Source organism: Melospiza georgiana, chromosome 2 (genome assembly GCF_028018845.1).
Source record: "Melospiza georgiana isolate bMelGeo1 chromosome 2, bMelGeo1.pri, whole genome shotgun sequence".
Classification (NCBI taxonomy): domain Eukaryota; kingdom Metazoa; phylum Chordata; class Aves; order Passeriformes; family Passerellidae; genus Melospiza; species Melospiza georgiana.
This window is the reverse complement of record NC_080431.1, coordinates 60105530-60131654: the sequence shown is the minus strand read 5'-3', so window position 1 is coordinate 60131654 and position 26125 is coordinate 60105530. Positions and strand designations below refer to the sequence as shown.

The 26125-nt window shown below is 42.1% G+C and overlaps 1 protein-coding gene and 2 non-coding genes across 4 annotated transcripts; 1 reads left to right on the top strand and 2 right to left on the bottom strand.

Moving 5' to 3' along the window:
• The first annotated feature begins 36 nt into the window (after positions 1 to 36).
• USPL1 (ubiquitin specific peptidase like 1) lies at positions 37 to 16111 on the top strand. 2 transcript variants are annotated; one of them, XM_058045345.1, is made up of 8 exons: positions 37 to 55; positions 4867 to 4995; positions 6223 to 6877; positions 8992 to 9078; positions 9499 to 9628; positions 10490 to 10615; positions 11279 to 11439; positions 12969 to 16111. In XM_058045345.1, exons 3-8 carry the CDS (start codon positions 6517 to 6519, stop codon positions 14861 to 14863), a joined length of 2760 nt encoding a protein of 919 aa, XP_057901328.1. In that variant the 5' UTR covers positions 37 to 55; positions 4867 to 4995; positions 6223 to 6516; the 3' UTR covers positions 14864 to 16111. The 2 variants fall into 2 exon arrangements, with proteins under 2 accessions (XP_057901328.1, XP_057901327.1); XM_058045344.1 differs by lacking the exon at positions 37 to 55 and adding an exon at positions 482 to 4303.
• A 2721-nt stretch (positions 16112 to 18832) lies between these two features.
• TRNAV-AAC (transfer RNA valine (anticodon AAC)) lies at positions 18833 to 18905 on the bottom strand. The gene has a single exon. It is a non-coding gene; the product is annotated as a tRNA-Val (tRNA).
• A 247-nt stretch (positions 18906 to 19152) lies between these two features.
• TRNAN-GUU (transfer RNA asparagine (anticodon GUU)) lies at positions 19153 to 19226 on the bottom strand. The gene has a single exon. It is a non-coding gene; the product is annotated as a tRNA-Asn (tRNA).
• Positions 19227 to 26125: the final 6899 nt, after the last annotated feature.

The following is a 26125-nucleotide window of genomic DNA, read 5'->3' as shown; positions in this document are numbered from 1 at the left end:
CACGCGCGGCGGGGTCCGGGGCAGCGGCGGGAGCCGGGAGTGGCGGCGGGCGCAGGTGAGAGCGGGGCCGCCGAGCGCAGCGGGCAGGGGCTCGGCTGGCGCCGGGAGCGGCGGGCCCGGCCTGTCCCGGTCCCTTCGGTGCGAGCGGGGCGCAGGGCGGGGGGGTCTCGCGGGTCCCGAAATGCCGACTGAGTATTTCATGTCAGTAGCATGGCGGGGAAGGAAGGGTGCGGGCCTTCCGCGCCTCGCTCCGCAGAGAGGCGCCCGGGGAGGCACCGCGTGTGTGTGTCCGCTCGCGTCTGCCCCCGGCACGGTTCTCTGGTGCTCAGCGATTAACTCTGAACGCTTTTTCCCTCTGCAGTAGCGTGTGGATCACTCTGGATGTGGAATAAGAGCTCAGGAGGCAGTTTACCCTTAGGTTTACCGAAAAAGCCGAGCACATTTCGGGGAGGGAGGGAGGGAGGGAGCCCCGCACTGGGCCGGCTCTGCCCTGACGCCTCGTTAAGTGGCATCCACACCCCCGTGCCTCTCGTTTCCACTGCCTTGGGACGCAGATCGCCTGCCTTCCTGAAAACTTGCCTCTTCGCTGCAGCTAGAATAAACTGCACTAGTTCAGGCTGTGTTTTTCGTACATTCCCATTTTTGTTTCGGAAAACGTAGTCCCTGTCCCTTGTCATACACCCGTTTAATTTGTGGGCATCTCAGAGAAGTCTGCCTGCAGAAGAAACTCTTAGAACAGTGGAATAATGATGTTGCATGCTGGTTCGTTTTGCAATGTCATCAGATTTATCTTTATTTGCTTAGTCTATGTTAGACTATTTTCAGGAAGGGAATTCATGTTTTCCCCTACACCATGGAGCCTTGCAGTTCTGCCCAGTACTCACAGGCTAGGCTGGAGAGAGAGTTGCTTTCTCACAGGAACAATGTTACTGTTGCATCTAACAGTATATATTTTGTGGCCAAAGCTGTCAATTTTTGAGCGAGGGACTGGAATTTGGATATTTGTAGTTATGATGTCAGATAAAGAAAAACCTTAGTACTCTGATGTCTTATTGTGTAAAGAATGGAAGGATAACTAACACCACTTTCTTTTTCTTCACAATTGTTTCTTTTAATCTTATCAATGTCCCATTCATGAAGATAAAAAGACTTGTAAGGTGATTTACCAAAAGGTTATTTTTAAATGTCCTTTTAGCCTGTAAACAAGGAGTTGTCCTCTTCACTGTAGTGTAACCACTGTTGTTGCCTGCTTTTTGCAGTTGGTAACTGATTCTAATTCATAAGGCCCAGGTCCCTTTTTCTGTAGAATTGTTTGATGCGATGGTTTGGGCTGGAAGGGACCTTTAAAGATCATTTAGTTCCAACCCCCCTGCAGTGGGCAGGGATGCTTTGCACTAGACCAGGTTCTTCTAAGCTCTGTCCCACCTGACCTTGAACATTTCCGATGATGAGACATCTGCATCTTCCTTGAGCAGCCCCTCCCAGTGTCTCTCCATCCTGATTGTAGAGAATTTCTTCCTTTAATCCAGTCTAAATCTGCCCTCTTTAAATTTAAAACTGCTGCACATTGTACCATCACCACAGATCTCAGTAAAAGCCTCTATCTCTCAAAAGCTTTTTTTAATTACTGAAAGGCTGCAGTAAGGTCTCCCCAGAGCCTGCTCTTCTCCTGGCTGAACAATCTGAACTCTCACAGCATTTCTGCATAGGAGAGGTGCTCTGGACTTGCTCCACTGGTCGACATCATTACTCAGTTCCCAGCACTTCAGTAGGGGTCTCACCAGAGCAGGCTGGAGGAGCAGAATCTAGATCCCACAGTCTGTGTCTCTGCTGAAGATAATAAATAGTATTGGCCCTTCTGTGGGCCCTTGAGGGACACCACAGGTTTGTGCTTGGTACATTGACCTGCAGGTGTTTGGATGTGGCCATCCAGCCAGTTCCTCAGGCATTTAGCAGTTCTATTTCAAGGCCATGTGTCTCTATTACTTCATCTTTTCCTTATTTTCTATCTTCTGCCCTCCCTAGGTCGTTGGAGTTCTCACAGGCCAATTTAATTCCATGGCATAGCAAAAAAACTTGTTCTTTACTAAGTTTTCTGCTGTTTTGTGAGTTCATTTAGTTCATAAAAAGTCTGATTAGGATGTGAGCTGTCAGGAAAAGTGGGGGGAAGGGAAGTAAAGAGAAAAGTGATGCCCCTATTTTGCAGCAGCAAGTTGTTAGATCTACTCAAGGGAGCGTAGCCACAGCATGATGATAACTTAGTCACATCCATAGCATATTTTGCATAACATTTTTCAATGTGCAGACTTAAAGAAGGAAAGCAGCATTAATTGTTTAGAACATGCCCTAGTAAAGCTGAGTGTGCCTTCCTTTGCACTTGCCCATCTGTAATGCAGTTATTGCCCGTGGCTGCAATGAGTTGTTGCAGTACTTGATGCAGCAGTCTTTACTTGGCTGTTTTTCTTGGCAGGGTTCATCTGAAGCCCAGTGTTTGTACATTGTGCAAAGATCACCAGTACCTTCCTGTAATGTTAGGAACTTTGAAGAGTAAAAGCAGGCCTCTTGGTACCACTCTACATATCTAGCACTGGCAGACCTATTTTATTTGCTCATTGTGTTGGTCTTTGAACTAAAAGGATAATTAATTTTCTTTAAATGTTATTATTTTAGTAAGAAATAAAAGTCTTTATTTCAATATTGTGGTACTATTGTTTGGGTGACTATAGCTGAGGGAGGTATTGCACGTCTCAGAACATCTTATAAACTCAGTATTTAAGCTTTAAAAAGAAGAGCAGAAGAAACAGAAACTGAATACAACCAGAAAAAAGCAACTTGATTTCCTTTTGAGAGAGCTGGTAGCATAAACAGGGCCTTGCAAAGAAATACATATGTTTTATAAAACCAAGGGGCATGCTTAAAACAGAATAACCTGCAGGTTCTTAGTGTTACTAACCTTCTGAGTGTGTGGTGAATTTTTGTGGTGAGAAATTTCTCAGGAGTTTCTGTCATGTGATCTGTTTTTTATTTACTCTGGAGCGCTGAGACTGCTTCATGCCAAGGAATCAACTAAAAGTCCCTTGAAAAATAAAGTTATGTATTATAGTATGATATAGCCTATGATAAAGGTTCTTATCTGTACAACTTGTAATTGTATAAGACAAGTCAACTTCCTGGCTAGACTAAATATATGATAACAGAGTTGAGTTGCAGTGTGATAGTGCTGTTGCTGCTGTGTGAAAAGTTGGGGTGCTTGTCTTTCCTTTACACTCCAACAAGCTTGTATACCTTGAGCTAATTCATTAATTTTCAATTTGTATGAGCCCATGCTGTTTCATGGGCACCCTACTACAACATTACTTGGAAAGCTAAATGTGCTCCAAGGGACATGGATTGTTATTTTTATGCTCTTGCCTTCTATTACAACCATTAGTTTCATCAGTCAGGGAATACTGCCTCTACGTGCTGCAGACTGATAATTCTGAAAAGGGCTGCTGGACACACTGAAGGTTTAGATAGGATATCATCTCATTTTGACCCACTCTTAAGTTGCCGTGGGGGTCTGATTTGAAATCTGAGTGGTTGTGTTTTTCTGTTGCACTTTTTTAGTTCATGCTCTGTTGGTTTTTGGCATTCCATGCAGTTCTGTAGGGTCTCTTCTTGCCAAGCATTGTAAGTAGGTTTAGGTTGAATGAGTATTTATACTGGTCTCAAGAATGCCTGGAGAAATTTTTTTTTTGTAAGGAGTTGTTGCTGTACTGTATAAAGGGCTGAAAGGACATGGTGTGGGAGAAAATGTTTTTCATTGAGGTAATGAAAAGGGAGCAGTTGTGGCTGAAGGAAAGATACTGCATTGATGACTTTGCAATTCAACCTAACTTCATCATGCATCTTGAAGAGATGTATATTTATTCTAGTCAGTTTCAAGTCCACAGGAGCAGGATTGGGTTCCTGTAGTTCTTAGTTTAAAGTTTTGAGTTCGCAATCTGCACTAGAACAAAAAAAAGTATTTTCAGTTTAGGAAATACTCTTCTGAATTAATTTCCACAAACTATGCAAGCTGCATTGTTTCTGGTATTTTTTTTTTCCAAACTTCAGTCTAATTTTTCTTTAATTGTTTTATTCACTTCTTATTTTTCAGGAGTCTGAAAAATCCTTAGTGGTCATGACATTGTTACAAGTGACATAAATTAGCCAGTGGCTCAGAATGATGGATACCCAGAAGACTACAAATGGTTTGCAAGTGATTGGAGAAGGGACTGGTATAGGGAAATCGACACTCCACATGGTGGGGTATTTGGGAAAAGTCAGTTGAAACTTGTTTTACATATGTGCAAAGTTCATATTTTTCTCTGTTTTGAGAAATTTTTAATTGGTCTTAATTTTACCCCCAAAAAAATTCAAATTTATTTTCCACGGAAATCTATAACAATGGCGAAAGATTATTCTAAGTAAATATGTGCCTATGTTTTTTATTGGCACTATTTTTACAACTGTTTGCATTCCTATGAAAATTGATTTGTCTTTCAAAGATCTGAGCTTGTGTTCCCTGGCAATAAGGGTCCTGTGGTTTAGTTCAAGTAAAATAAAACATGCATAAAAGTACATAAAATGTGCAAAAATAAAATGTATTGTTAAAGACACTTTATTTGAATATTTAACTAAAAAGATAAATTTATTTAAATCATGCTACCATACAAATATATTAAAATATTTAAAAAGAAACCAATGTAGTTTGCTTTTTATATTGTATTGTATTATATCTAGAAATTGAACAGTGATTTTGTATAAGAATGTCTTACCTTGGGATAATGTATGAAATACATAAATTTATGCTGCTTTATCTTTCTTGGTTTGTTTTTATTTTAGAGCTGTAATCCTGTGGAAACAGCTGCACATGGGTATTGTCCAGTCTGCAAAGAGAAGGGTCAGATCCAAGGTTTACGGACTTACCGCCTTAATTTTCAAGAGTCCATTTTCCTTTGTGAAAATCCTCAGGTATCACACTAATAAAGAGTTTTATTTGGCCCTGCAGAGGCCCTTACCTTCAGCAGTTACACCTCTCTAAGTCTGTGATTTTGTTGGTAGTAAGCAGACTGTTGAAATAGGACCCCTCTGAGTATGTATGCTGCAGGATGTTTGCTTGCAAATAGGGAAAAACAGAACTAACCTGTGTATATGCAGTGTTTAGGCATAGGTAGCTCCCCTAAAGGATTAAAAAGAGTAAAACAATAATGAAATAAAGGAGGATTCTTCTTGATAGCAAGGGATCACAAGTGGTACTAAATGAATTTTTGTACAAGTCAGACTAGAAGGTGAATATTTGATGATCCGTGGAACTAGTACGTAACTAGCAGATCTGAGTCTCCCATTTTCCCTTCTATAAGTCTGGGTAATGCATATAGGTTTGTAATTGTAATTACTATGCTTTTATTTCTTTTTTCCCCCATTTTAAATTTTAACCTTAGCTGGATTTCTGTGCTGCTTAATATTTGACTTGTGATTTTGCTACCTCTCCCTTCACTGCTCCATGTATGTGGGAAGGGTGTAGCAATCACAAACAGACTTAAATTGCCCTTAAATTAGTAGAAACTTGACTAGATATGGGTCTCAGAGTTAGTTTTCCCATTCTTTCCTGCTTTTAACTAATTATGGTATAGTTCTGGAGATTTGTAATAGGGATTTGTCTATATTCATTGAGCTAGCCTGAAAAATACCTTGTCAATTTGGGCGCCAGTAGTCTCTCAGGCATGAGATAATAATGTCAAATCTGTACCCTAAAGGAGTGGATTTAGCAGAATAAGACAAGAGGACTCTCCTTAGCAAAATTAAGTTGTTTGCAGAGGTTGGGAGAATTTACTGGAAAAGTAGTGTTGAAGTATCACTACTGATGTATTTATTTGCTTATAAGACAGTGGTGGCATAACACGCCCTTTCTGTCATACCTATGTTGAATATATGTATTGATTTAATTTAAAAAATCACTTTACAGGAGTCCCTATTGCTGGGTTGGATGGAGGTCTAAGCAACTTGGTCCAGTAGAAGGTGTCCCTGCCCATGGCAGGGGGTTTGGAACTGGGTGGTCTGTAGCATCCTTTCTAAACCAAGCCATTTTATGATTTGTGATTCAACTCCATTTTAAAAATATGTTTTGCACTTTCTTTAGCTATCATTCACCTGAAATTGCTTTGTAGATTTCACTGTAATCTTTTTTCTTTCCTTTAGTGTATCTATCCACTTGGTTATAAACCATTAAACAGCATAATTACTTCTACGGGTTCAGAAAATCATCAAGCTCCATCTACTCACAAGAAGAGGAAATTTGGTAATATCAGTGACTTTTCTGCTGTTGGATCAGATGCAAAAAAAGCAAATAACAACGTGCTCAATGTTGAGCAGGCCATTAATGCAGACTCAGTTGTGAAAGGCTGCCAGAATAGTTTGTGTATTCCCAAGGCAAGCCTACACAGTGTATTACAAAATGACCAGCAAAACCCTGGCAATCATGTGGGGTCTTGCATGCAGAACGTGGATTTTGAAACAACCACCAAGACCAACAACTACCAAGAAAGTCCACCAAAGACTTCTAGTCCCAAAACACAACTATTGCCAAATTCTCAGAATTTGTCAACAGCATCTGAAATTTCACTCAAAGAGGATAAAGGTTCTACTAATAACAGAGATTTGTGTCTTCAGTGGAGAAACAAACATAATCTTTGTTGGTTAGATTGTATTTTGTCAGCACTGGTACACTTAGAAACATTAAAATCTGCTCTAGCAGAAGAATGTAACAATGGAAAATGTTTACTCCAGAAACTTATAACAAAGTATAATCAAGCGTCTGTTCTTCTGAATACCTGTAAAAGGAGTAAAGTAAAAGGTGAGTAAATTTAGCTGCTGTTTTCTATAGTCAGACTGATTTGCTACAAATATGTGGAATTTTTATATATGCCTCTGTTCTATTTCAAGATGGCAAAAAATACAACTATTACCATGAATTAGCAGAATAGTGTGCATTCTCTAGCAAAATCCTGGTAACATCTGAAATTGTTTTTCTTGGGCAAACATGCATTCTGAAGGCATCAAACACCAAGCATCTCTTATTTTTTTTGTCATATCCAACATAAAGATATTATGAATTATTTATGTAATTCACCCTTACTTTGTTTCCTTCCCCTCTGTAAGTTAACATATTAGGATACTGTTATAAGCTTGATCTTTGAAACAATTTCTGTTGTGGTTTATATCCTTGTGTAAACGGGCAGTTGCCTTGTCACACTGAAAATAGTAAAGCTGGGAACATAAGTTCTTTTCTGGCTCCAGCTGTGCTCATTGGAGGAGTGCTTCCCCTGAGGTCTGCAAGCTGCTGTAGATGACAGTGTTTCCTAACCTGCTTCAGCCTGAAGTAGTCAAACACATGAACCTGGATCCTATGGTCTGGAAAGGATTAGTTAGTACTCAGTAACCCTTAACAAGGGGTTAGCAGGTCAGCTTAGCTTTACACATTGGAGGATTGTAACTGAGGAGGAGGTGTCACTGTATTCTGCTGGTGTGGCCTTTAGTCATTCTCTGTTCTGTGGATTCTGTTTAAGACTCCTAAACTAAGATCATGGGTTTTTATTTCTCTTGAACTGGACCATTGTTGTCATAAGTCTAAACTTCTAAGATATGTTCTGTTACAGAAGGAATAAAGCTCTCTGGTTAGCCAGTACCTCTCCTGAATTTCAGTGGACACTGTTGTACTATGTGTATTTGAATATAAAAAGCACAGTCACAGAACAGCCCTAGGTCCATTGAGAAAGGTCCTGTCTTTCCTGGGAAAAATAATGTGCGTCAGAAGTGCTTTAATCCATGTTACAAAGCGGGGAGAAAACCCCAAAATATTCTGAACTAGTTCATGTACTGTGCTTGCCAGGAAGTCAGGATGCTTGAGTTTAGGAGTTCAGCTGTTACTGGGAAGTCCTTTGCTATCCTAGAACCTGTCTGAGATGTTTATCTTTGTTGGGCTGGGTTTGCAAAGGAGCTCTGCTGGTGCGCAGTAACCCTTAAATGGGAATGTTAAGTGTTGGAATACAGTGTTGGTTTGAAAGTACTTAAACCTTTTCATTTCAATTGCTGCAAAACAAAACAGTTTATTTGGGTAACAGCAGAGAGGGGATTGGGTGAAGAGTATTTTTGTGGAGAATAGGTGTAGAATTCATTCTGTTCTTTTGTGTAATTTTACCATATCTTTTGCATGCAGCTATTTTTAAAAACAATCCAAAGCAATATAGCTGCAAGAAACTTTGGTTTTTTTTTTCTATACGCGGTTTATATGTATTAAGCAGTTTCAATTGCTCTTCTAAATATTTCCTTTAATTTCTGCAGGTTATGATCATGATTGTGTAGTAGAAGTTATGTTCTTGCTTGTGTTTGAGGAATGTATTTGTGTTTAGACAACATGCAAAATTAAAATACTAAGATATATAAAGTAAAAAGTTATTTTTAAATTTAAAATTATTTTTACTGTTTGAAAAGCTCACTTAGGGAATTGGTATTTAATCTGAAACAATACATTAAAGTGTTTTATTATTTGAATTGTATAGCCTTAAAATGCATGTAAGCAAATTTTTGTGCTTTTGGTCTTAATGCTTAAGTTTTAAATTTTTCTTTTAATCTCTGAGTCTTCAGGATTTGTAATGTGTGGTCACACTATCCTTAAAAATTGTTACTACATAGCTGTTGGTGCAGGCTCTTAGTCATAAGTCAGAGCAAGTAGTTTTTTAGTCAGCAGACTGCAGTAAACTGAGTAACTTGTGTAAATTCTTCTCCAATTTTCAAACCCATTAATACCAAGAATTTGCTGTTCTACCAACAAGCCTTAGGCAAGTATGGGTCAATATGAAAGGCATTGGTTTGCAGAGAGGGAGTGCATGCTGGGGGTACATATGTGTGTGAAAAGGTGTGGGGCTATTAAACATGACTACATGAACACATACGTATTTTTTTCTTTAGATGTTCTTCCAAAAGCAGAATCTCAGCTCAATGAAATCAGAAACGTAATGTTTACAGAACTTAAGCCTCAGCTGACATGTGAATTGGGTAAGTAATTAGTGCAGCATCTCAGTAATTACTTTCAGGAAACCCTAGATATAAAGCCTTTTATGTCATACATAAAAGTATGTGTGTAGGAATGCATACAAGAAAGTCTGGAAATGCATTTGTTTCTATTGGTGACTTACACATACTTTACAGTATGATCAGCTGGTTTGTCCTTTGCCCATTTTGACTTTTTAGAGAGCAGATAATCAGCAAGTAATTCTGCTGTAGTCATAAAATTGTCACTGATAACAATCTAATAACATGGATCAATCCCTTTGCTGTGAGAATTGCAAATAGAGCCTCGAAATAATAACTGACATTTAAATTGAAGTAATAAGCCTTTTTATTACTTCCTTTTTGAGGTACTGAAAGGTGATTTCAGATATTTAGTGGCCATTTTTTTCTGCCCCATCTTTGAAGGTAATATGAAGAATCCAGTGTTTGCACTTCAGCTACTCCTACAAGTGGATCAACAAGCTGAGAAACTATTCTTGCATTCATTTTCATGGAAGTTTGAATGTGTACATTGTGGCCACAAATACCAGGACCGGTGAGATTTTTATAGAAATAGCTTCTACATAGCTGTTCTACCTTACCTTTTTAAATCTGCATATAATAGTTGGTTTTCTTCAGATTTCCAGGTTTAAGGTTGTTGTTGAAGTTTTACATCATCTGCTTTTTCATTTGCAAATAGTTTACTGCTATTCCATGTCTTAAGCAACCATGTTATCAATTAATTAAGAAAGAAACAATAGGTAACTGTGTGAGTGTCTGGACATACTTACTGTGAGATTTTGCTGAGAGTATGCAAATTGCTGTGGTTCTAAAGAATGTATGCCTAGAACACTTTTGCTATTGAGAAATACCTGGAATATTCACTTGGGCTACAAAGAATCAGAGATTCTCTAACATAGTTTGTTTATTTTAAAATAGTTTTACAGGGGAGTAATTTCTTGAGAATTGATTTAGTTCTGTGTAGCCACAGGTACAAGCTTGTAATTTAGGCTCCTTTTAGAGTCAGCAGGTAAAGAGAGATACCTTCAGAATACAGCTCATTTTATTTGAAAAACATCTGTATTACCTAGTAAATTATGCAGATCCTGGTACAAGCTCTGTCTTATGTTGGAAAGGAAACAGAGATAACATTAGAAGGAAGAAAAAGCAAATATTATGAAACTGAAGGCCACAGGGCTACTGAAGACAAATTGTGACTGACGCTGTTTGGCAGAACTGAATTCAGGGCTGACTTGGATGTGATGCTGTCACAGTGAATTCCACACAAATGGCATGAGCATGAATAGTATTTGGGTTTTTATAATGTTTTTATAACTTGTTTCCTGGTAAAGTATGTATATTTATGGCTTTCTGATCACCAACTCAGCTTACTCTTTATTTGTGTGTGTGTGTCCAGATTGAAGAAAACCCTAACAACGTTTACAAATGTAATCCCTGATTGGCATCCTCTCAATGCTGTTCATATTGGACCGTGTATTAACTGTGGAAATACGTCTCAAAGACAACAGATGATCTTGGAAAAGTAAGTTTGAATATGTGAACTTGAAAGTAAACTACATAAAGTTCTGAAACTTCATTTATTGAACCTATGACTTCTGAAACCAAACTATTACTGTGGGTTTGCAGAGATTCTAAACCTTAAATTCTGATCACTACTTACTTTTAAAGATTTTTAGATCATTCTTATAAGCTGAAATAGCAAGTAGTGTTTACTAAAGATGAAACAGAGTAGTGTTTAACATGCTGACCAGCATGTGTTTGAACTAGGTCATAAATACTTAACTATCAAGTAGTAAATACAGACAACTGATATCCAATGTCAGCCTTTTCACAGCTCCTGCTGTGGATAAAAGTTGTTTGATCATTTGTTTACTTAATTGACCTGGGAACAATGTCCCTTGCTACTGTGTTTATGGCACAGGAATGTTTTTTTTCTCAACTTTTCCCCACTCCCCAAATCTCTTATTTGGTGTTGGGTTTTTCCCCCCCCCAATCTGTAATTAAATGAAACATCCAGTTGGGATATTCTTTTTCCTTTCTGCTTACTGTGCAATCTGAAGAGTCTGTGAGGAAGTAGAATAGTAAGGGCAGAACCAAATACTCGTAGAGATGTTTTACTTTTTCATTAGGAACTTTTGACACTGTTCTATTGTAATAAACTCGTTCTTTATTGTTTCTTTGTCAGAGTACCCTCAATATTAACATTACATTTTGTGGAAGGCTTGCCACATAACAACCTGGAGAAATACTCATTTCAATTTGAGGAAGACACCTACCAAATAACATCTGTTGTTCAGTATCAAACAGATAAGAAGCACTTCATAAGCTGGTCTTTGAATCCTGATGGTAAGAATCACAGAATGGGTCAGGTTGGAAGGGGCCACAGGGGGTCATCCAACTTCCCTACTCAAGCAGGGCCATCCCAGAGCACATGGCCCAGGATGACATCCAGATGGTTCTTGAATATTTCCTATGAGGGAAAGCCCACAACCTCACTGGGCAATCTGCTCCATTGTGTTGTCACTGCACAGTAAGGAAGTCCTTCCTTATGTTCAGGTGGAACTTCCTGTGCATCATTTTCTGCCTTTTGCCTTCTGTCCTATTGCTGAGCACTGCTGAGCAGGGCCTGCCGTGTGTCTTCCGACACCTCCCTCTGGATACTTACAGACACTGGTGAGGTCCCCTCTCAATTGTCTTTTTTGAAGGCTGAACAGGCCCAACTCCCTCAGTCTTTCCTCATAAAAGAGAGAGATAAGATAAAGTTTATGGTTCTTATCTACCATAATATTTCATGAGTTTTATGGGTTGCTGCAGTATTCTCAACCGTTGATATATAATAACAAAGATTTCTTTTGTCTGCAATCTAAACTTCATATTAAATTGTTGCAAATAATTGGGTTTCTCAGAGTGAAGGTTTTTGGTTGGTTTTACTGCACTGTACTGTCTTACAGAGCACTTACTGGAAAAAGTAATTTGGCTATAGAGTTTTTTTCCCTTCATAACTTCGTAAAAGTTAAAAAATGCAGTCTGACCATGACTGTGGAACAAATAGTATTGTTTATTTTTAAACCAGTGATTCATCCATTCTTGGCTGGAAACAAGGTAACCTATGGTACTATGAGCAATTAATGAAGTTATTTTTTACATCTGAACTTTATGGCACCTCAGGGGTGGGAGGCAGAAATCCATGTTGGAAACATTACTAATGGTATGATGGTTGTACCACTGATGGAAGATCCATAAATAGAGAAGGTGAAAAGGTGATATTTTGATAATCATGCCTCTGTAGAGAGCATGGGGTACAGTCTTATGAAGTGTTGTGGCAACATGAAAATTGTCTGAGTCGTACTGCCAGAGATAAAAAAGAAATGGGAAGAGGAAGCAGTTGGGAAATGCCTAGTTAAGAAGCTTCTATATGCCATATATATCTGTTTTAAAATTCTTAAAGCTATAAAATATTCTTTCATGATCTATGAACAGTTTGCAGGTGATGAGACTGCTTAAAATAAGCAGTTTCATTTTAGCTCCTGTGGTTACCCAGGCAATTAAAAAGTCTACAAAGAAACTTAATTTAGGAGGTGGTTCTTACCTCAGACTTGTGAGAGTATTTTCAGACAAGATGTTTCAGCCAAAAAATCCCTTAGCTAGCTTTGTTTTATGGTTGACCTACTCTGACCTGTAATAATATTGCTGCATCTTCTTGTATTTGCTCTTTTTACAGTGGAAGTCTCCTAGTTTTCTCTGGAGAAAAAAAAACCCAAACTCTATTTTCTGCTTGCCAGGAGAATGGGTTAATAAAAATACTTGACAAGTGTGAGGATAGTGATTTCAATTTTAAAAGTCTCTGAGTCTCTGCACTGATTGCTATTTTTCAGGAACTTGGCTTGAATGCGATGATTTAAAGGGTCCGTATTGCAAGAGACGTAAAAGATTTGAAGTTCCCCCTTCAGAGATTCATATTGTTATCTGGGAAAAGAAAGCATCCCATGTGCCACAAGAGCTGAATTCACAGTTCCAAAGTAAAAATAGTGAAGATACTCGTCTTAATAATGTACATTCAAATTCCACGGTGTTGAATTGTTTTGATAACACTGTCGGCAAAACACCTGCAGAACCTCACAAAGAGCATTCTGTGAGGACTCCAGAGAAGAAACAGCAGCAAGTAACTGAGGACAAAAGTATTGTTCATCATGGTTCAGAAAATCTGGCAGATGGTGATCTTGTGACACTGATGCCTGAAGAAGTTCTGGTTGACTCAGAAGATAAATCGCTGCCTAACGGATGGATGGTGGGAAATAACCTTCTTGATGGATGGGGCACACCAGAACACCTGGAACCAGCTTTTTCACTTAGCACTCCTTATGCAGGAGAGTTTCCTGGAACTAGTCTAGCTATGAACAATAAATCCATGTTGTATGAAAATTCCAGTATTTGCTTTCCTCTAGAAGAATTGAACCCAGTAAATATTACTGCTCCTGAGCCCAAAAAACATGACCCTGATTCATCTGACTCATCACCTTCTCAATTAAATGACACAGCTAATTTAGCTAACAGAGAACATGGATTAAATTCAGAACTACTGCTAAGCAAGAATTGGTTAGCAGTAGAAAATACTATACAAAAACCACCTGACTTGAGAGATGCAAGCAAAACTGTAGTTAAATCTCAAGTTGGCAGTTCTTCTGGTGCCAGTAATTCAGTTCAGTCCTCGCACAAAGACCGAAAAGGAGGATTTGTAGGAAGCTGGGTAAAGAAATTAAGCAAGAGTACTTCTTTTATGCCTTCAAGTGCCTCAGCTCTCAAGAATGAGAGAAATTGCAAAACTCCCTCATTGCAAAAAATAAGTGAAGTTCGGCTGCCAGTTAAGGGTGCAAGTAACTTCGGTGGCTTTCAGAGCAGAGGTACAAAGAAAACAACTGAGACCCCAAAGTTACTGGCTCCTCAGAGTAATAATACTCATCCTTTATCAAATTTCAAAGGTTTTTCTCAAAGCACTTGTCTTCCAACAGCAAATCATACCACTATTGTAGGTCCAACTTGGTTTAAGTCACAAAGTATGTTGGGTACCTCAGGTAAAGTGACTCAGTTCCCCTCACCTGGCTATAACTCTGGCAAGGCAGAAGAGTCAGAGAGTGACAAAACAAAAAAACTTCGCCTAAAATTGTTAAAAAAACTTAATGCTAAAAAGAAGAAGTTGGCTTCACTGGATAGATTAGCAGTGGAACAGATGAAACAGGAAAAACCTGTGAGTGGAGACGTGAGCACCCCATCGCCGACTGAATCTCAGAATGACAGTGAATTATTGCAGAGCTTAAGGGAGCTGCAGTATCAGATTGATGTCACGGGGAATGGACCTGGATTGAATGCAAACGCTGTGCCAGGGTGCACTGGCCCTGATAACGCTGATGAAATACTGGCAGAAATACTGTCCCCTATTTCCACTGTCACTTCCTTGGAGGAGCCCAAGAGCGGAGATGAGTGCATGTACATGGAAATGGTGCACGGCAGCGCAGCAACGACCGTGCCCCAGGAGAACAGCACTGTGCCACAGGCAGCAGTGACAAGTGAGGACCACAATTACTACAGTCCTGTGAAGGACACCACTTCGGAGCTTGATGCAATAAACAAACACAGTGGGAAAAAACTTTCTTTTGAAAGTCCTACAAGAGATGATATCCTCGAAGACCTGTTCTCCATTTCAGCACCAAGCTCAATGGCAGATGACATGGATTTACCTCATTTTGATGAAACTCTGTTTGAAACTTGGTAAATACTCAATTTCTTGAGGTTTTTTTCAGTATTATGTATATTTTGAAACAAAGCACTACTAAATTATATTTTATAACTAGTTTAATTGCACACTGGCTGTACTTGAACAATTTACATTTGAGATTTTTTTTCTTAATATTTTACTGTAACAAGCAAATCAGGGTTTAATGTATTCTATTCTTCTGAGAAGCAGTTACTTTAGCTGTCAGATATGACAATGATTTTTAATTAAAAGCTCCTAAGAGTCTTAATTTTTGCTGCTTTTAATATGAAAATCTTCCATACTCTAGTGTGTTTGAGAACTAATTAAGTTCTGTAGTCTTGATGATATAATGGTGTAAGAAATACTATTTATATAGTAATGAATTTACAGAACCACTCAACTCCTGAAGTTATTTTGTCCAACATTTAAAAAAAGAATTAAGTACCTTCTGTAAGTAGGGAATTTTGCATTCTCTGATATGAACTTAGAGGTTTCTTAGAATTAATTTAACTGTAAGTTAATGCCTATTACTGTTGTCACTTGGAGTTTTTCATGACTCAGGCAGTGCACCCCCGACTGTATGTGAGGTGCCAAGAAGAGGCAAGGTCAGTAGGAAGAAAGTAATGGAAAAATGTGGCAAGACAGCAGTGAGTAAGCAGAGGGATTCACACCTTGGTGTTTCTGGATATGTATAGCTTTCATTTTGCCAGATTGGAGTCTTTTTTTAAATGCATGGCCACAAAGCTGAGGGTATTATATTCCAAGTTAGATTAGCTGTACCCTTTTCTTGTTCTTGGAAATAAGGATTTTATCAGCAAGTCTTTGTATCAGGCATATTTAGAACTGTCCTGCATTTTTTCATTGTTTCAGATTCCAAGCTCAAAACATTAAATGCTCAGTCTTACTTTTCCAGTAGATGCAGTTAAACATAATGCTATTACAAGGCATGGTTACAGATTCTAATGGTTTTGGATTGTTTGAACTAGTGTTTGAAAAATTATCATTGGCCCTGAACTTGTTGCAATTTGATACATTGTTATCAAACTGGTACTTTAGGCAATGAATTTTTGAAATTTAAGTTATTGTGAAGAACTTGAGCTTCTTCTTTGTTTTAAATACTGTAATTGGTAATGTTAAAATAGAAAATGAATGGATTCTGAATGTTAAGGGCTGGTGTACTGCTTGTGAAATGTTTGCCCGTTTATGAATTCCCTAATTAAAAAAAAAAAGAGGAAAAAAAAAGAAAAATAAAAATAAAAAAAAAGAGCTGACCAAAATGAGAGTTTGATTTATCCATGAATGGATTGCTGTGACCTGCAGCTGTGACAGGGGAGCTCCTTTACCACTGGCTTGGGACACAAACACAGACCCAGGGGTGAGTAAAGCAGTGTGCCCAGCGTTGGTGATGCAGAATGCACAGGGGGGAGAAACAGGAGGAAGAAACCCTGCTAGAAGATGTGGAGATCCTGGTGGAGAGGTTTATAACGAGGTTCAAGGCAGAGGAGGGAGGGTGTGGGGGCACACCTGCTGTGCACATGCACCTAGACAGAAGCAAGAACGACAGGTCACCACTGGCACCCCCTCCACAAACTGAAGCTGGGAGTGTTTGGTCTGCAGCTGCGTGGGATTCAGTGTGGGTACAGGTATATATAGAAGCTCCAAGAGCAAACAAATAGCACTTGAGATTAAAGAAGGTATGAAAATAAATCTGTTGGTGCTGCATGTTCCTGGCTGCCTTTTTCTCTGAAACAGAAAACTAAAGATGACGCAGTGCAGATTTGCTTGTTTCCATAAATGTTTTACTGCCTCTGATCCTGTGCAAGTGAGAATTCAGCCGAGTTTGAATGAAAATCCCATGACTAAAGAAATTGTTTGGAATTTGAAATGTTACTGGTTGTTTTATATTAAGAGTAGTTTTTAAATGCAGCTCTTAATTTGCCATGAAGAGAATACAAAGTATTGTAGTCATCTTTTGTCAGTTGGAAGTACAGGTAGTGATCAGAAACTGGCCCCTGAATTATGGAGGTTTTATTAGTGTTCTAGGATAGATTTCCCAAGGTCTAAGGGCTTTGAGCACTGCCATCTTCACCACTGAACCATGTCCCTAAATGCCACATCTACATTTTTTGAACAATTCCAGGGATGATAACTTCACCACTTCCCCGGGCAGTCTCTTCCAATTCCCAACCATCCTTTCAGAGAGGAGATTTTTCCTAACATCCAGTCTAACCTCCCATGGCACAACTTGAAACCATATCCTCTCATCCTGTCTCATTACCTACGACAAAAGACCTGCCCCCACCTGGCTACGCTCTCTTTTCAAGTAGTTGTGGAGAGCAGTAAGGTCTGCCCTGAGCCTCCTTTTCTTCGGGCTAAACACCATTAGCAGCTCCTCATCAATCTTGCACTCCAGATCCTTTCCCAGCTCCGTTGCCCTTCTCTGGACACACTGCAGCCCCTCAATGTCCTTGTAGTGAGAGGCCCAGAACTGAGCACAGAACTTGAGATGTGGCCTCACCAGTGCTGAGTACAGGGGCACAATCCCTGCCCTGCTCCTGCTGGCCACACTACTGCTGACACAAGCCAGGATGCCATTGCCAGCATTCCCATTTCCTTTTCCACTGGGCAGCTTTCCAGACACTGCCCTCAGTGCCTCCAGCACTGCCTGGGGTTGTGACCCAAGGGCAGGACCAAGTGCTTGGTCTAGTTGGACCTCATACAATTGGCCTTGGCTCATCAACCCAGCCTGTCCAGAGCCCTCTGCAGAGCCTTGTTAGTCTGTGTCTTCTGCTTTGGGAAAGGCATAATCGTGGCACTCAGAGCGTGGAATCAGCTCTGCAGAAAAGGTGCTGTGATTCAGATCTGACGATGATGCATTCAAACACTTCTTATAACACAGTAAAGGGTGAAAAACAGGGCTGCCCTCTAGCATCTTGCCTACAATAAACCAACACATCTGCATAGGAGCTGCCTGGACGGATTTCTAGCCATATACCTGCTAGAGCACTGTTCAAGAAATCTATTGTGGTGCCAACTACAAATATGATTTTGATCTTGATGTTTTTCATGGCTGGGTATTGCCATTTATTCTTCCATCACTGGTTTTCTGCTTTAAAGAATTACTCCCTTCCTGACAACATATCCACGAGAGCCATTGTGTGTTGTCTGTGTTCCTTTTGCAAAACTAAACAGCTGCTCTTGGTGTGAGGCCCTTGGTGCCCAGAGCAAAACACATTGCCTTTGAGCAGCTTATACTCGAAAGTGTGTGCTGTCCTTTGAAGTCCGCCAGGATTCGGTCTTGGAGTGGAAGAAGATTCCAGTCTAAGTATTGATCTAAGACAGGGTGCAGGCAGAGCAAGAGAGAAGAGAAGTTTAGTGGGATAAGAAGGCTGATGGAATTTGCAGCATTTTTAGTTTTACACTGTTGTGCACAAACACGCTGTGGTTGTTTGCGAGGGAGATGCTGACGCTGCACAGCCCAAGAGAACACGGGGGAGCCACAGGGCTCACAAAGGAGAGGAAATGCTGGGAAAGGAGTGTAGGGAAGAAGGGGCTGGGTGTCTCCAGCTATGTTTTTGAGGAAGAGGCTGGAGAAACCCTCAGAAGAAGCTTCTCCCCCGACGTGGATCTATATTACTCTTTTTATGTAAGTTAATAGCTGATGGGCCTTCTGTAATGCCCACGGCGAGTGGTTGTAGTTTTTGTCTCAAGTTTTTTGACGTTCAGACCGTTTCAGCTGAAGCTCCTTTCCCCTCCTCTGGGCGATCTTTCCGGAAGAAACACGTTTGCTGAGGAGCTCGGGCATGGGAATGAAGCAGAGCTTCAGCACAGCCCCCAGCCCGGCCCCTGCTCCTCCCTGGGGGTCCCCGGCAGCCCAGGAGGCCGCTCGCCCTCTCCCACGGCGGGGCGGGGGATGAGCCCCGCGACTAAAGAGGAAACCAGGAAACACATCCGCGGTGACACGGGAAAGGAAAAAAAAAAACTTCGTGTTTCCGCCCGGTTTCGAACCGGGGACCTTTCGCGTGTTAGGCGAACGTGATAACCACTACACTACGGAAACTCCCGTTAGGGTCGGGTTGTCCTGCAGTCCCACTTGACCAATCAAACGGAGCACCCGCAACCCTGCTGTCAGCACACGGTGTGGGTGGAATTCCTCCTGGCCCAGCATGAGGAGCGAGGTCCCGGAGCCAAAAGCGGGTCTGGGGTAGTTCCCGCCGCTATAAAGGCGGCGCGGGCCGGTTACAGCCGCCGCCTCTTGCGGGAGGGAAGGAAAAAAACTCACGGTCCGCCACAAAAGAACTGCGCCCCGTCCCTGGGTGGGCTCGAACCACCAACCTTTCGGTTAACAGCCGAACGCGCTAACCGATTGCGCCACAGAGACGCGCTGCGACGCCCCGCCGCCGAGCCACACCTGGCTCCCGCGGCGGCCGGGGCGGGCTCTGCGCTCCTTCGTGTCCTTCCCGTTCCCGCTCCTTCGGGGGCGGCCTGGGCTGGGCTTTAATCACCGGCTGTGGGGCCTGAGTGGTTTTTTAATCTGAAAAACGGCCCTTCCTTTTCTTCCCTTTTTTTTTTTCCTCCGTGGCCTTTTCCTTTGTTTTCCTGGGAGACTGAGGAAGAGTGGACAAGCAGAAAAATGTAGTGGTTGAAGTTCTGCCTCTTGGTGGGACGGTTGCCAATGGGAGCCGGAAGGCTGCTCTCCGAGACAGCTCAGCTGGCAAGAGGAAGCTCTGACACCATGTGCCAGGGATGAGGAAGGCAAAAATTAGCATTGCCCTGTTATTAAGGTGGTCAAGGGATCCAACATCTTTCCTTCTGATAATTCCAAAAGGAGTAGTAGTGACCACAGACTTTGTGAAAAACGCCAATCACTTGTTTTTAAAATTTTTAAAGTTTAATAATAATAAAATGGTTATAAAAATAACAATATAATTAGAGTAATAATAATTTGGACAATTTGGATTAGGGCAATATGAGACAATAAAAACAAAGAGTTATGGGTGTCTGGGTACCTTTTCTGGACAGCATAAGCCCAAAAAAGGACACCCGTTAATAGAGGATTAACCCTTAAAAGCAACAGCCTGTTGCATGTTCATACACCCCATACATGACGCGTAAATTCCATTCAAACAAAGGATTCTGTCTGGTCAGTGTCAACTTCTTCTTAATCCTAATGGCATCTTCAGGGATGAGCTAGGTGGGAAGAACTCGATAAGAGAGCAATAAACTTGTTTTCTCTGAAAGATTTAGGTGTACTGTGGCTGCTATCTCACTGTGAGTCCTTTCCTTTAAAAAAAGTATCTTACACAGCATAGTTTCTATTTTAACATTATGTTATTATGTTAAAACTTCATGTTAAAACTATATTTAACACACTACTTAAGAAAATTAATACAGCATAACTTTCTTATACAACATATATAATATTCATTTTAATATTTGCTAAAAGCCAATCATAAAATATGCATATTTCACAACTTGAAGAATAGAAGACAAAATTAACTCCACAGTGACTTTTGATTCATAGTCCTCTGATAATTATTTGCAAGAGCCAATGGAAAGCAGGAACAGAAATGAGACAGGATGAGAGTCTTCTCAAAGCAGAGTGGAGAGAAAGACCTGTGCATCTGCTGCCCAGGCAGCCTCACCTCTCTATAAAATGAATTGAAACTAATTATTAATCAAATTGCAGCCCCCTAAAAGGTGATAAGGTGATAATGGCAGCAAACATGAGTTAAAAAAAAACAAATCAGCAAGGAAGATATACCCTAGATGGATGAGGGCCAAGTCTGGGAATACTTAAGCAACCTGCATGTGCATAAATCCATTGGCCCTGGTGGGATATACCCACAGGTGCTGAGACAGATGGTAGATCCATTGCAGTTTCCATCAGCCTTGATCAGTCATGGCAATGAGGGGAAGTGCCCAAGGATGGGAATAAAGCAACATCACCCCCACCTTCCAGAAGGGCAGGAAGGATGACTGGGGGAACTACTGACTGGGGTCAGCTTCACCTCAGTGCCTGGGAAGGTGATGGATGAGCTAACCCTGGAAACCATCCTCAGGCCCATCAAAGACAGTGGAAGTGCCAGCAGTTGGTCGCTATGGCTTGAACAAGGGGAAGTCACGTTAGACAGTCTGGTAAACCCCCATGGTGAAGTGATTGGCCTGGTAGAGGAGAGGAGAGCAGGGGTATTGTCTGCCTGGACTTCAGTGAGGCCTTTGACACTGTCTCCCATGAGATCCTTGCAGAGAAGCTGTTCGTGCGTGGGTTCGATAAGCAGACAGTGAGGTGGACTGAAAAGTGGCCAAACTGTTGTGTCCAGAGTATGGTGGCATGATGTAGTTGGATGCCATCAGGGATCAATATTGCACAACATTCCATTAGTGATCTGGATGATGGGCCACAGTTTAGCCTCAGCAAGTTTGCAGACAGCACCAGACCCACAGGAGTGGCAGACAGAGCAGAAGATGATGCTGCTATCCAGAGGCACCTTGACAGGTTGGAGAAATGGGCTGATGGGTACCTCATGAAGTTCAGCAAGGAGAAGTGCAAAGTCCTGCAGCTGTAGACAAAAAAAACCATCATGCACCAGGACATGCTGGGGGTACCCATCTAGAATTCAACCTGGCAGGAAGGAATTTGGTTGTCCTGGTGGACAGCAGGTTGACCATGAGCCCGCAGTGGGCCTTTGTGGTCAAGAAGGTGAGCGGTACCCTGGGTCACATTAGACAAAGCATTGCCAGCAGGTCAAGAAAAGTGATTCTGCTTCTTTGCTCAGCTCTGGTGAGGCCAGATCTGAAATACTCTGGGTAGAGTTAATTTTCTTCCTAGCTTCTGGCATGTAGCTCTGGTTTGGACTGGTGCTGGAAGCACTGCTGATCACAAAGGGTTGTTTTTGTCACTGCTGAGCAGGACTTATGCAAAGTCTAGGCCTTTTCTGTGTCTCACATCACCCTACCAGTGAGTTGAGAGGGGACAGAGCAGGGACATCTGACCCCAGCAGATCCAAGGATTATCCCGTAACATATGGAACCATGCTCTGCATATAAAGCTGGTGGAAGAAGGAGAAAGGAGAGAACATTTGGAGTGATGGCATTGTCTCCCACAGTAACCATTATGTGTGATGGAACCTGGCTTTCCTGGAAATGGCTGAACACTTGCCTGCCTGTGGGAAGAGGTGAATGCATTTATTGTTTTTATTTGCCTGCATGTGTGGAATTTCCTAACCCTTTCCTCAATTTTATCCTCCTGATTCTCTCCCCCATCTCACTGGTGGGGAGTGAGCGAGTGGCTGTGTGGGGCTAAGTTGTGGCTGGGGTTGAACCGTGACAAAGGGACAAAGAGGGTGAGGAGGGGGAGGCTGTGCCAAGGGACCTGAAGGGACTACTGCTTCTGTCTTCCAGCTCTGTTTTGAGCTGAATTTGTACCAAAGGAATATGAAAACAGTGAGTGAAAGGAGGAAGCCTGTGAAATGTGGAGAAGGAGGGGTTTTTGAGGCGGTGCTCTGTCGGCTCATTCTCTTGGCTGTGCAGAATGAAGGCAGCATTTTAAAACCTGCAGCATTGCCCTTTTCTTTGTGCTGCACTTCACAGTTCCAGCTCTGTTCATGCTCTCTGCTGGGGTTTTGTCAGGTTCAGCGAGGATGGGATGCTGAGGCAGGCAGGGAGTCACCCACACGTGTGCCTGTGCGCTACAGCTGATGGGGCTGCGGCGCTTTACCTTTGCAAAGCACACTGCTCGTATTAACCAGACAGTCCAAGGGGCTTGTGTCCCCTTGCATTTGTGACAAAGCATGACAGCTGAGTGTCACCTGCCTTTCATATGTGGGAGCTTCCCACGAGCAGCCTTTATTTTATCAAGAGGCACACTTTCATTGGACTCCTTTCTCCTGAGCTCTGATCAGAGTGCATGAGAGGAGAGATGAGCATCCCCAGAGGTATTTATAGATCTGCGTTCCCACTCCTTTCCTCTTCACCATGAAAGCAATTCTACAAAGGGATTATTTTGACTGGCTGTTCAAGATTCCAGGGGAGGAGATTAATGTGCAGGAAGCCTTGCAGTGCAACTGGAAAAGCTTGCTGGCTTTGCACATTTTCGTGAGCTTCATGGCTCACTGTGTCAAGGTTATCTTCCTTGGACAGGATGATGTGGATGTCAAAGAGCCATGCAGCAAGCAAAAGGGCTGGGATCTGACAGTAGCTGCTGAAGTGCTGAATTGCCTGTGCCTGAAGAAGTCTGACCACAGCTGGGGGTTACAGAAGGTGCAGGCACAGTTCCCCAAGGTGTGTATCCCTCCCCTCATACCCTCTTTTCATTTTTTTTTTTTTTTATCCACTCAGGAGAATCCCTTATTTCAAACAGCCAAGTGAGATATGATGGAGGTGTTTTGCACTGCTGTTTCTTCCAGGTGAATGGGATTTTCCAGTGGTGCCAACTTTGTCTTATCCAGACGCTGATCCTGTGTGTGTTTAGGTCTCAGGGAGAGGGAACAATTTAGTGTGTAGATATGGAAAAAGCTGCTGCAGAGTCATTTTAGCTCTCCCTTGCCAAGGCAATTCCCCAAATTGCAAAAATATTGCCAGAATCTCCTTCTACCCTTCAGCTATTACAGTGCCAAGGGGTATGGAGGGTAATATTCCTTCCCACAAGAGGTTTCTGCTCAGTCTGGCTACACAACAGTGTTGTCTTGCCATGGTAAAGGGAATTATTCTTCAATGTCTCACATACCATCCTAATTTCCTTGTTTTTCCTCAAGCAGAGCCCTCAGAGTGATGCTGACTTAAAAAACAAAACAAACAACAAAAACCAAACAAAACAAAACCCTGCAGTTCCTTTCTTAAGGCAGCCATACCAAAGTGGTTCTTGCTGGCAAAGCTTTTTTCTCCTTGCACACCAAGAAATCATTTTAACAAGCCCTGGAGTTGATGTTATGGGGTTTTTTTTTTACTGCAGGGAGGAGTGTGAAACCCTGCTTTCCTCCACACATACATGTGGGATGGCTTTGGAGCAAACCTGGGTGAGAAGAGGGAACAGGCTGGGTTTCCAGAAAAGCTCTGGCGATGTCAAGTGCCAAAATGCCAAAGCAGTTCCAGGGGACAGGGGGAAATCAGAAGGGCAGAGCAGAAGAGCAAAGTGGGGATGAGTCTGTGCTGAGAGGCACTGAGCAGCAGCAAAGCAAAGAGCTGCAAAACAGAGAGCAGGACAAGGAGAAAGCAAAGGCATCAGCAGCTCATCTCTCACGATGTGGCCAGCGCACAGGGATGGGAGCTTGGGTCAGCCAGCTGGAAAGCCTGCTGGCACAAACTCCTGGTGTCTTGCGGGGTTTTTTGCATTATGGCAACTTCACACCTCAGCAGCCTGGTTCCTACCCTCTTTTATACAAGAGTTCTGCCGAGTAGAAGTCACCTCTGGGAAGCCTTTGATAGCAGGGAAGTGTGTGTGTTTCCTTGGCAAGGTGGAGCAGGCTCATGTGCTTGTACTGCCACTTGTAAATCAAAAGCAAGCTGCAGGCTGCCTGCTAGGTTTGCATCAGCACAAAACAGGTAGCAGAAGGAGAACGCCTGCTGCAGAAGGACGAGTGGGAATCCTCCTACCACAGATGCCCTGAGGACCTGTGCTGTCCCCTTTGCCCTCTCCTGTCAGCAGCTCCCCCTGCTTGCCCATGCCCATGCACAGCTCCTCTCTTTACAGTCGTAACACTCATCTCTGCTTAGGCAATATTTTTCTTTTGACTTCATTCCATCATGGCTTTTAGGTGATGGGTTCTTCTTCTCAGAGCACTAGTAGATGCTTAACATTAAATACCATCCCTAAATACCAGCTACAATCCTGTGCTCCATAGACCACAAAACATAAACACTGATGTTCAAGTAGGAAAAGATCATATTCTGGGGAAAAGAGAGCTTTAGCCTGAATAAAAGCATTCACAAAGAGCTGTTGTCATTCTCTTTATGTTCTTGGATTTGGGCTTTTTCCTAAAGCAAATCTGGCAAAAGTTAAAAATCTGAAGAAAAAAATCACAGGCTGAATCTAAACCTTGATATTCTTTATGGTCTTGCTTCTCACACAGCTGTATCTGTATGGACTCTAGGGGAGGCATCCCAGAAAGACAGCCTTTTCCTATGCTGATAACTATGTCACAGCTCACAGTTAATCACCTACCTCTGCCAGTTCATTTCTGTGTATTTGTTTATACCCAAAGTATATGAGTGTTTTCCATATGTAAGACTATGGATGATAAAAATTTGCATGATAGAGACACTGAGTAAAAACACCATTGTAAGTAAATGTGTCCCCATTGAAAAAGATAAGTAATGCAGGTTGGCTCCTGCTGGAACTCCTGCCTGGCTGTGTCCCACCCAGAGTGAGGTCTGATTTGCCTGTGACAGTAACTGGTGAGTAATCTCTCCCTGCCCTTATCTCAACCCCTTAGCCTTTTGTTGCATTTTCTCTTCCCTGTCCAGCTGAGGAGGGAAGATATAGAGTGGCTTGGGTGGGCACCTGATGTTCAGCCAAGGTCAGCCCACCCCTCTGTCCAGCACTGCAGCCTGTGCTTCTGTGCCAGCTTCATGGAGGGGGTGGATCTGGGCTGTGAACATGCTGCAGCAGTTGTACTCAGGTATACTGGGCTTCAAGCACTAAAATTGGGGCACAACTGTGAAGTCTGAGCCTGTAAAACACTGAATACTTGTAGCTGTCACTGTCTTCCAAGGAATTATTCGTAGGGGGCAGGATGCAGGATCCATGCCTGGTAACAAAAGACATATTTCTGTGCTCAGCAGCAATGCTCACAGCACTGCTCTACTGCCCATTCCAAAATGGCAGGCAGTTCAGGAGCTCTGGCTTGTGATGTGCAGGCCTGGGGTCTTCTCACTGGTGAGACTTATGGGGATATGACCAGGGAGAGCATCTGCATGATGATGGGGACTGATGGAGATGTGACCAGGGAGAGTATCTGTATGAGAGCAGCACCATTGCTGAGACTTGTCCACATTATTTCTCCTCCCAGCTGCTTGTGGAGTGTCTGGGCACTTGCTGTCAATGCCGTGGTAGCCTGACTGGTTTCTTCCAGCCTTCTGCTGTTCCACACAGCCAGCCAAATGCTCAGACATGCTTTAGATATCCAGGTTTTGCTTGTGTGTAGGAAGGGCAATAGGTATCTTTCCACATTATGTATCATCTTAGATCACAGACGTGTAATCTCTTTTTTCCCTGGGCTTCATCTGTACAAGTGAGTGAGTGAGCCTGCGGTTGTTGGTCTGACAGGCACCAGAATAGAG